This window comes from Zosterops lateralis (genome assembly GCF_965231275.1).
Source record: "Zosterops lateralis genome assembly, chromosome: 18".
NCBI classification, from domain to species: domain Eukaryota; kingdom Metazoa; phylum Chordata; class Aves; order Passeriformes; family Zosteropidae; genus Zosterops; species Zosterops lateralis.
In genome coordinates this window covers 11100737-11112006 of record NC_139778.1, presented here as the reverse complement: position 1 = coordinate 11112006, position 11270 = coordinate 11100737, and the positions used below count along the sequence as shown (strand labels likewise).

The 11270-nt window shown below is 62.1% G+C and overlaps 1 protein-coding gene across 1 annotated transcript; it reads right to left on the bottom strand.

Moving 5' to 3' along the window:
- Window positions 1–5676: 5676 nt before the first annotated feature.
- SSTR2 (somatostatin receptor 2) lies at window positions 5677–6792 on the bottom strand (the record flags this gene model as incomplete). Its single annotated transcript, XM_083874355.1, has 1 exon — window positions 5677–6792. One exon carries the CDS (start codon window positions 6790–6792, stop codon window positions 5677–5679), a length of 1116 nt encoding a protein of 371 aa, XP_083730481.1.
- Window positions 6793–11270: the final 4478 nt, after the last annotated feature.

Below are 11270 nucleotides of genomic sequence, written 5' to 3'. Positions count from 1 at the left end.
GGCGACGCGGCCAGAGGGCGAAACCGCCGCTTTATTGATTCTTATTTAGTTTGTTTATTTATTTAACTGCGTTTTCTTTTTGGTCCCCGTTTCCCAGGGAAACGGGCCGGGCTCCGCGGCCTGCGGGTGCCGCTGTCACTCTGCACACCCTGAGAGGTTTTGTCTTCAGGGCTCTTTGGGTTGTGTGTGAGGGGGTTTGGTTTGAACAGGGCTGGGGGTGTTTGCCCATTCTCCTCAACCCAAAAGTACCGGAATATTTCCCCCCAAATTCATGCAGGATGGGGTGGAATGGGATTGAGCTTTGAGGACCTTTCCAGCCCCAAAAGCAGGCAAGACCTGGCTCCAGGGGAGATGTAAACAGAGAACTTGGGCTTGGCTGTGAGGTTGTTGTATTCAAACCCCCCTATTTGTGTTGGAAATCGAGACAGAAAGAAAAAAAAAAAACAACCAGAGGTGTTGTGGAGTGACTCGGTTTATTTGCTGGACGGTGCTGGAGCTGCTCAGAGCCAAACTTTCAGTTTGTAGGAGTCGATAAACTCGGCACAATAAGAAACTGCCCCAAAATAGTGCCAGGGGAGGGTCGGCTTGGACAACAGGAGGAATTTCTCTGTGGAAAAGGCTGTGGGAACACCCAGGGCTGTGGTGAAACCCCCATTTTTCTGGAGGGATTTAAAGCTGTGAGGATGTGGCACTTGGGGACATCCAGTGGTGGCCTTGGCAGTGACAGGGGTGGACTCGGTGACCTTTGAGGGGTTTTTCCAGCCTGAACAACCCTGGGATGCTCTGCCAGGGAGGTGTCCAGGCCTGGCTCACATCCCTCTGCTCCCCCCCAGCTCCAACACGCACAAACAAACAGAAAATGTAGGAAAAAAACTCCTTTATTTCCCTTCTGCACCGTCCACATCCCGTGGCAGTGGGGAGCTTTGGCTGCAGAAAGGCTCAGTCCCACAATTGGGACACCAAGGAAGGATTTCTGGGGAGAAAAATGGGACTGAGAGCAGGGACACACCCTGGGAATGACAGAGCACAGCTATGGACATGGGGATGGATGGATGGATGGGGCTCTGGAGCTCTGCAGGGAATGGAGACACCTCATTCCACCTCCCCAGCCCTGCAGAGCTCACCTGGCAGAGTGACAGCAGCCTCTGTGGTCCCTCCTGTGTCACCAAGCCCCCAGGGAGGGATGGGAGACAAGGCTCCACCTGTGGGGCTGTGTCAGGGAACAGAAAATCCACCCCTGGGCACATTCAGTATTTACAATTTACAGCTATTTACAGTCAGACATCCCGGCCCTCCTCCCAGACACAGCGTGGGGTGGGATGGAGGGATGGAGGGATGGAGGGATGGAGGGATGGGTGGATGGATGGAGGGATGGAGGGATGGAGGGATGGAGGGATGGAGGGATGGAGGGATGGATGGAGGGATGGATGGATGGATGGATGGATGGATGGATGGATGGATGGATGCAGGGAGGGATGGAGGGATGGATGGAGGGATGGATGGTGTGGCCAGGCTTTGCATCCCTCATCGTCCCCTGGTCAGGACACGGCTGCAGGAGGATCCTCCCAGTCTGGCTGTCTTTTCACAGTCCAGATCCTGGAACAAGCACGGAGTGGAGCTGAAATCCCTCAGGATACGCCAGGCTGGGTGTCAGAGCCTGGCAGGGCAGGGCAGAGGTGCCCTGGGGCTGGAAAGCAGCAGGTCCCATCCCAGACTGGACAGCAGGAAGGCAGATTTGGGGTCTGCTGTGTCCTCTGCTTGTGCCTCGCTGGTGATTCCCCCTTGGAGCAGCCGCAGGGAGGGGATGGAGCCTCTCCCTGAGCAGTTTGGAATCGGCTCATTCACACCAAGGCCTCCAGGGCTGGGAGCTCTCCTCACTGGGGTGGAGCTGGATGAGCACCCTCGGCAGTTCTGGAGGGAAGGGAGCTCTCAGTGGAGTCACCCACCAGGACAAAGCTGTTCCCATTGAGGCAGGGCGAGGAAACCCTCCGGAGACACGGCAGAGCAGTTCAGGAGGAGATTATTCCAGTCCAAGGCAGCGCTGGGGCCAACACCAGGAGCTGCAGAGATGCTCTGGGAAGGCTCCAGGTCCAGCCCCAGCCTCTCCTGCCCAGCCCAGCAGGATCTGACTGTGGGGCACAGCAGGGCCCTGGCCACCACAGTGCTGGGGGACAACGGGGCCAGCCCAGCCACAGCCACAGCCCCACACTGAGGAAGGGGACAGCAGGGATGTCTCCATGCAGGTGGATCCTGTGGCATCAGGGAGCTGTGCAGCCACCCCTCAGCCTCACTGGGGGAACCAGTGGTGAGGAGGAAAAGGAGAATTGGTGGCTTTGGGGAAGGCCACACTGGGATTTTTCAGGCTGGTGCAGGAGTGACCCAGCCCCCTGCTCCAGGCATCCTGGGGAACTTGTGGAACACCCCAATCTGTGCTCCCCATCACCTCAGAGCTGGGAAAATCCCTCCCTGCCTCTGCAGGCAGGAGCTGTCACTAATTCACTAATCCCTGCAGCCCAGGGCCAGGCTGTGTGTGTGTGTGTAGCACTCCAGGCTCAGTCTCTCTGCAATCACCAGCAGAGATTCCTCATCCCGCCGCCAGCAGCCCTGAGAGGCTTTGCAGAGCAGATCCAATCCGAGGTCAAGTTCCCACTAAAATCAAGTGGCTGGGAGGGAAAACTTCGTTACCGGCGGCGGCGGCAGCGGCGGCGCTGGCGTTTATTAGTCAGCAATGAACAGCAGAAGGTTTTATTTTGCTGGTTTTACGGCCACTCTCAGGCCGTGGCTGCAGCTCCCTCCCTGCACTCCAAGGCAGCACATTTTGCTTTCTTGCCCTTTTTTTTTCTGGAAAAGTGGGCAAAGAGAGCCCTGGCAGCCCCCAGGATCCACCTCCTTGTGCCCCTGCCCTGCTTTGGTGGTTTTTGGGATGTTGGTGGCAGTGCCCCAAGCCCCTCATTCCTCACCTGCAGGCCCATTGTCCCCACCCCGGGTGCAGAGAGGGGACACATTTCACACACAGCTCAGAGCACCCAGAGGTGTCACTGCCAGGACAAAGCTGGCCTGGCCACGGGTCCTTCCCAGCGCTGGGAATCCCCAGGATTTCTGTATTTCCACATCAAACCAGCACAGAGAGAGGCTGCTCCCATCTGAGCCTCCTGCGTGGATCCAGATGGGGACAGTTGGGAACATCATCCAACGGGATTTTTTGGTGGCAGGGCTGGGATGGAGCCAGATACCGGGAAATCCTGGTTTGGCCTGGCTGCAGGTGAGTTCTGAGAGCTTCACACATCCCCCTCTCCTCTCTCCACGCAGCTGCCTCCCCCCGGAGTGCCCACGGCTGCACTGACGCATCTCTGCGGCTGTGCCACAGCCTGGCCTCATCCCAGCCCTGCTCTGGCCCCTGTCCCTGTCCCTGTCCCTGTCCCTGTCCTGTCCCTGTCCTGCCTCTCATCACCCCCGCAGCATCAGCGAGGGACCAGCCCTGCAGCCCGGTGGGTCACTGTCCCCTGTCCATGCCCAGCGAGGGGACAACCAGGTGCCACCAGCGCCTGGCACTGCTCCTCGGAGGCGCAGGAAAGGGTTAAAAGCAAACAATTGCTGACACGGCTCCGCTTTGTCTGGCAGTAAAAGCCAGGACCAGGAGCAGGTACCTGGCCCAGCACTGAGCCCTTTTTGGGGAGATGGCACAGGGGGGATGCCCCAGGCTGGGATTTGCTGGGTAGATCAGAAAACTTCTGTCAGAGCTCTGGATGGAGCACGGCCTGGGGTGAGCAAATAAGGACCCCCCAAAGGCGGTGGCACTTGGTGCTCAGCATCACCTGGCACAATTTGCACCGCCAGGTGAGGAGGGCTCCGTGTGCTGGTGACACCGGCGTGGATGGGACAGGGCAGGGACACCGAGCCCCGCAGGGTGACAGAGCCCTGCAGGGTGACAGAGCCCCGCAGGGACACCCAGCCCCGGCTCTTTTCTCCCCCGAAATCCCCCCGTGTTCCCACGGCTCAGCTCTGCCTGGGGGCCTGTGAACAGCCCCGGCCTCTGGCCCAGCGGCTGCTCCGGCAGGAAAACGCCACTTCTCCCCCTCCCCTGGGCTTTCCTCCAGCTGGACAAGGAGGGGCTTGGCTGGGGGGTCAGGGCTGCAGAGCCCCGGGTGTGTGCTGGGCTGGGAGGGGGGACAGGGACAGGGACAGGGAAAGGGACAGGGAACAGGGACAAGGATAGGGGACAGGGATAGGGATAGAGACAGGGACAGGGGACAGGGACAGGGACAGGGACAGGGGACAAGGAACAGGGACAGAGAACAGGGACAGGGGACAGGGACAGGGGACAGGGGCAAGGAACAGGGAACAGGGACAGGGGACAGGGACAGTGGACAGGGGACAGGAACAAGGGACAGGGACAGGGAACAGGGGCAGGGACAGGGACAGGGACAGGGACGGGGATAGGGAGAGGGAGAGGGAGAGGGAGAGGGAGAGGGAGAGGGACAGGGACAGGGACAGGGACAAGGGACAGGGACAGGGACAGGGACAAGGGACAGGGACAGGGACAAGGGACAGGGACAGGGACAGGGACAAGGGACAGGGACAGGGACAGGGACAGGGACAGGGACAGGGACAAGGGACAGGGACAGGGACAAGGGACAGGGACAGGGACAGGAACAGGGACAAGGGACAGGGACAGGGACAAGGGACAGGGACAGAGCCCAGCGTTTCGGGACAGTCCTGGGAAGCCACACAGAGCGGATGCGGGGCCAGCCCCGCCACCCCTCACACAGTGCGCTATCCAGGGGATGGCTCAGCGCCGCCCTGCCCGTCCCCATCCCCAGCGCCCGGGAGCCCCTCTGTCTGCTCTGCCCGGTCCCCTCGGCTCGGACAGGGGTGAGGACCCCCTTTCCATCCCCATCCTCTCCATCGCCCCTGCTCCAGCGAGACTTGCCTGGAAGGAGCAGGGAGGTGCCACCCCAGAGATCCTGGGGGCCGGACAAACCCGGCCCTGGGCAGCTCCAGGTGTTTCTCCGGTGTGTCAAACACTTCCAAGGGTTTCCCAGCAGGGAGCGGAGCGCCCGAGCCGCGGGTGCCCCGAGCAGCGAGCCCGGCAGATGCGGGCGGTGGGAGGGGCAGGGAAAAAGGGGGGAAATTCTCCATCCGAGGAGAGAAAATAAAAAATCTGCGGGCAGGGGCAGGGAAAGGGCTGTGCAGGGCTGGAGGAGGCGGGGTGGGGTCACCGGGGGGATGTCACCTCGGTGCTGGCGTGTCCCCTCCGGGCAGGGCTGTGTCACACAGCTCGGGGAGAGGCTGCGACAGAGGGAGGAGGAATAATAACCCAGGGAAAACGCCATCCCAAACATCCTCGGGAGCTCCCAGCAGCGTCCCCGCGTTGTCACCCAGCCGTGGCCTCCTGAGGTCCCCCTGGGCGTCTCCAGGTGGGGCAGAGCCCCAAATCCAGCCGTGCTGGGGGGGACCCAAGCACTCGGTGGCACTTGGGTGTCAAAACGCGCCGCGACTCGTCTTTGTTTTCCTGCCGAGGCGGCTCCTCCTGACCGACCCCGGATCCTTCCCAATGCTCAAAATCCGAGCCAGCAGAGAGGAGCCCAGCAGAGGAGCCCCAAAACCTCTCACAGCCGTCCCCTGGGGTGCCTGGGAGAGGCAGGACAGGCAGGACAAACCCCCGCCGTGGCCCTCTCAGATGCTGGTCTGCAGGTCCCCGTTGAGCAGGGTCCTCTGCGTCTCCGTGGTCTCGTTGAGGCGCGACTTGTCCTGCTTGCTGTCGCTGCGGTCGGCCTCGTCCATGCCGCCCACCTTGGCCAGGCACAGCACGTTCTGGAAGCTCTTCTTGAAGTTGTCGGAGAGGAAGGCGTAGAGGATGGGGTTGGCGCAGCTGTTGGCGTAGCTCAGCACCACCACGAAGTCGAACATGCCCTTGAGGACGGGCGTGGGCACGATCAGCACGGACACGGAGGAGACGTTGAAGATGTAGAAGGGCAGCCAGCAGAAGATGAAGACGGCCACCACGATGGACACCATCCTGGTGACTTTCTTCTCCGACTTTTTCCTCTTGGACGAGCCCACCCTGATGCCCGAGGACTTGACTTTGATGATGATGAACAGGTAGCAGAGGCAGATGATGGTGAGAGGCACCAGGAAGCCCAGGATGAAGGCGTAGATGATGAAGCCCGTGTACCAGGCGCCCGACTCTCCCGGCCAGATGATGGTGCAGCTACTCCTGCCGTGGTTGTGCTGCACCCCGGCGTAAATCATGATGGGCATGATCACCAGCAGGGAGACTCCCCAAACGGCCACGTTGATCATTTTGGCCGTCCTGGGCCTCCTCCACTTGGCGGATTTGATGGGATGGACGACGGCCAGGTACCGGTCCACGCTCATCACCGTCAGGCAGAAGATGCTGGTGAACTGGTTGATGCCGTCCACGGTCATGACGATCCTGCAGAGGGCTTTGCCAAAAGGCCAGTGCACCAGGGCCACCTGCATGGCCAGGAAGGGCAGCCCCAGCATGAAGAGCTCGTCGGCGATGGCCAGGTTGAGGATGTAGATGTTGGTGATGGTTTTCATCTTGGCGTAGCGCAGGATGACGTAGATGACCAGCGTGTTGCCGCACAGCCCCACGATGCACACCACGAAGTAGATGAAGGTGAGGATGGCGTTGCTGGTCAGGTCGAAGTGCTGGCCCGTGGCGTTGTGGGAGGCGTTGGCAGGAGCCTCCAGGGAGAAGTTGTCGAAGGGGGAGGCCGGGGAGAACCAGAAGGCCGTGGCGTTGGGCAGCTCGTCCTCAGGCTCCATGGCTGCTCTGCTGCTGCTCCTGCCGCCTCAGAGGGGCCCGGGTGTCATCTCCCCCGCCTCTGGGGAGAGAGGGGAAGATTCTGGAAACCAGGGAGTGGGTAGAAATGACGGGATTCCTGGCGAGGATCTGTCCACGCTGCTGCCAAGCCCAGCGGGCGACAGGCTCCCTGCCAGGGGGGTTCCCAGCCCACCTCCCCGTGTCCCCTGCTGGGGCAGCCTGCCCGAGCACGCCTCGGCTCCTCCTGCCTCTGGGGATCCCGCAAATCCACAAATCCAACCGGTGCGTCCCGGTGGGTGCGACTGATGCCCGGGAGCACCAGACCGAGGGAAAAAAACCCTCCTCCTCCTCCTCCTCCTCCTCCTCTCCCGGCGGGTGCAGCCCCTTCCCTCCCGGCCGCCAGCGGCACAGCGAGCCCGGGGCGGCTCCTGCGGGGAATAACTCTGCGGGGATCCCGCCCAGCCCGGCCCCGCGTCTCCGCTGCAGAGCGCACCCACCGGGCGGTGCTGCCCCGCCGCTCACCTGCTCCCGCCGCCTGCCCTGCCCTGCCCGGGAGGCGCTGGGCTGTGCTGGGCTGTGCTGGGCTGTGCTGGGCTGTGCTGGGCTGTGCTGGGCTGGGTTCCGCACCGCCCGGCTCCGCGCGGCTCCGCGCACCCGCTCCCGGCGCTGGAGCAGCGCACCGGCTGCGCCCCGCCCCGCGCGGGGCGGCTCTGCCTCTGCCTCTGCCTCTGCCTCTGCCTCTGCCTCTGCCTCTGCCTCTGCCTCTGCCTCTGCGGGGCCGGGGCGGGGACAGCCCGCGGAGCCCCGCTGCCCACCCTGTGCTGCCCACCCTGCTGTGCCCACCCTGTGCTGCCCACCCTGCTGTGCCCACCCCATACTGCCCACACTGCCCACCCTGCCCTGCTCTGCCCAGCTTCCCCACACATCCCATCCTGCCGTGCCCACCCTGTGCTGCCCACCCTGTGCTGCCCACCCTGTGCTGCCCACCCTGCTGTGCCCAGCTTCCCCACCCTGCCCTGCCCACCCCACACTGCCCACCCTGCCGTGCTCACCTTCCCCATACATCCCAGCCTGCACTGCCCACCCTGCCGTGCCCACCCTTCCCTATCCACCTTTTCCCCACATCCCACCCTGTAGTGCCCACCTTGCCGTGTCCACCCCACACTGCCCACCCTGCTGCGCTCACCCTGCCGTGCCCAGCTTCCCCACCCCGCCCTGCCCACCCCTACAGTGCCCACCCTGCCCTGCCCTCCTTTGCCTGTGCTGCCCACCCTGTCCTGCCCACCTTCCCCACACATCCCACCCTGCTGTGCCCACCCTGCTGTGCCCACCCTATTGTGCCCACCCTGCCTGTGTTCCCTCTCCCTGCCCTGTGTGCCCACCTTTCCTCCAGCCCTGCCACTGTCCAGCAACATTCTGGTTCCAGCCACGGCCTCAGCTCCTCCCGAGCCACCAGCACACGGACAGGGAGGTGGCAGCGTGGTGGCCACGCTCTGACCCCAAGGGAGGATGGCCCAAAAGGCTTCTGAGAGCCCTAAAACCCCCCTGGAATGCTGGAGATGCCTTGGCCCCAGGAGTTCACATCCTGCCTCCACAGCCAAGCCAAGGCAGGTCCTCGCTGCTCCTCCCACCTGGGACAGGTCGGGAGGTGATGCTGAAACCTTTGGAGTCTCTTGTGGAGTACAGGTGGCTCCTGCACAGCCTCTCCCTGGAGGAGGAGGAGGCCAAACAGGAGAGGTTTGGGGCAGATAACGTCTGCTCTGCTTCGTTTGGGGATCCTGAGAACAATTAAATTATCTCTGTCCCTGCCCCTCTTCCCATGGCTGGTCCAGGAGACAATAGAGAGCAGGAAATGAGGAGTGACTGTGAACAAAGAGCCCCGCGCTGTCTGTGCAGAGCACGGCCGGGAGCTGCTGGTTTCCACTTCTCCATCCACTTCCCAAGGCGGATCTAAAGACATCAGCTCCTGGAGCACCGGCACAGCCGTTATCAGCCTCATTAATCTTTAGGAGGCAGGAAAAAGCTGCTTTCTGCTGAGGATGATGTGGGGAATTAATGTCCCGGTAATAGCGGGAGAGGAGGGAGGCTGTGGAGGAGATGCTCGGCCTGTGTGAGGAGCGAGGACCGGATTTTTGGGGTGACAGTCCCTTGGGTGGCAGCCTCCATGGAGGAGAGGAGGGAGAACACCCCAAGAGAGGGGTTTGGTGCTTTGTGAGCTGTTTTATCCTCTCCTGGCAGGTTGCAGTGCCCAGGAGCGACATCCCCACTGTGCCCTTCCCTCCTCAGAGCTCAGACCAGCCTCACTCAGAGTGTTCCCAGCGCTGCCACCTCCTTGAATTTCTCCCCAGAACGGGTGACGCTCCCCTGGGAGCCTTGGTGACCCAGCCCAGGCTGGCAGGGGCCTCTCTTGGCTGGAGAGAATCCAGAGCAGCACAGGGATCCATCCCAGGGTGTTTCCAGCTGCCTGTGCAGCATCAGGGCTCCAGCCTCTCTCTCCCTGCATTTCACTTCCACCTCCCTGGAAAAGCAGGGCCAGGGAGCTGAAGGAGCCAGACAGTTCAGCCTGGCTGAACTCAGAGCTGATCTTCATTAAAAAAACCCCATAAAATTAATGAAATGATGGCCCGGTGGGTATTGAGGAGCTGATTCGGAGCTGATCTCCATCCAGGAGCTGGCTGAGGCAGGCAGCCATCCTTGAGCCTTTTGAAGGGGATTTTATTTTGTTTTATTTTAATTTATTTTATTTTATTTTATTCTGCCCAGTTTTGGGGCCGAATTAAAGCCCAGTGCAGAGTCTGGGTGGTCCCTGCTTCGGAGGGACGCTGCACCAGCAGCTGGTTTGGTGCTGGCAGATCAACTCCTCTTTGTCCTTTTTTTTTTTTTTGCCTGGGAAGCCTCCACCGCACAGAAAAGGGATTTACTGGCAGGGCTGGAGAGAGGAGGAACACACAGGGCCAAAATTACCCCTGGGAGAGGGGCACGGGGGTTATGTGACTGCAGAGAGGCTTTAAAAGCCCTCCCAAGCTTTTCTGCCGTCCATTCCCAGCTGTTCCACAAGAGTCCCAGTGGAAAACAGAGCTCGACCCCTGTCCTGGAAACCAGTGTTGTAAGGAGCCGGGGCTGGGATGCCAATGGAGGGGTAGGGTGAGCTGGCCTTTCTCCCGGATCCAGGGATCCAGGCGGGTTTGGGGGGTGGAGGAGGCTGGACTGGGCTGGGCTGGGCTGGGCTGGGCTGGGCTGGGCTGGGCTGGGCTGGGCTGGGATGGGATGGGATGGGATGGGCTGGGATGAGATGGGATGGGATGGGATGGGATGGGATGGGATGGGATGGGATGGGATGGGATGGGATGGGCTGGGCTGGGCTGGGATGGGCTGGGCTGGGCTGGGATGGGATGGGCTGGGATGGGCTGGGCTGGGCTGGGCTGGGATGGGCTGGGATGGGATGGGATGGGATGGGATGGGATGGGATGGGATGGGCTGGGCTGGGCTGGGATGGGATGGGATGGGATGGGCTGGGCTGGGCTGGGCTGGGCTGGGCTGGGATGGGATGGGATGGGATGGGGTGGGATGGGATGGGATGGGATGGGATGGGATGGGATGGGCTGGGCTGGGATGGGATGGGATGGGATGGGATGGGATGGGATGGGATGGGCTGGGCTGGGCTGGGATGGGATGGGATGGGATGGGATGGGATGGGATGGGATGGGATGGGATGGGCTGAGCTGGGATGGGGTGGGGTGGGATGGGATGGGATGGGGTGGGATGGGATGGGATGGGCTGAGCTGGGATGGGGTGGGGTGGGATGGGATGGGGTGGGATGGGATGGGATGGGATGGGATGGGATGGGATGGGATGGGATGGGATGGGATGGGATGGGCTGAGCTGGGCTGGGCTGGGCTGGGGTGGGATGGGGTGGGATGGGATGGACTGGACTGGACTGGGATGGGCTGGGGATGGGCTGGGCTGTGCCGTGCCGTGCCGTGCCGTGCCGTGCCGTGCCATGTTGTGCCATGCCATGCCATGCCATGCCATGCCGTGCCGTGCCGTGCCATGCCATGCCGTGCCATGTTGTGCCATGCTATGCCATGCCATGCCATGCCATGCCGTGCCGTGCCGTGCCGTGCTGTGCTGGGCTGTGCTGGGCTCTCAGGGGTGCAGCTGCTGTTCCCCACCTCTCAGGAGGGGATGGATTCGCTCCCACCCTCCAGCCCGAGGGTCCCTGTGTCTCTCTCAGTGATGATGATGATGATGATGATGATCTCACTCCTCAGACAGCATCTCTGCGCTGCCCAGCGCTGCCCCAGACAGACCCCGCTGTCCCCTGCGGCTGCAGGGACAAGTCCAGCAGGGCCAGCCCGCGCTGTTTGTGTCCCGGGGACACTCTGGCTGGCGCTGCCCTTTCCCTGCCTTTCCCCGCCAGCCCCGCCGTGGCTGTGCCGGTTCCTGCCCGGAGGCGGCCTGGCCGCGGTTCAGGGATGCC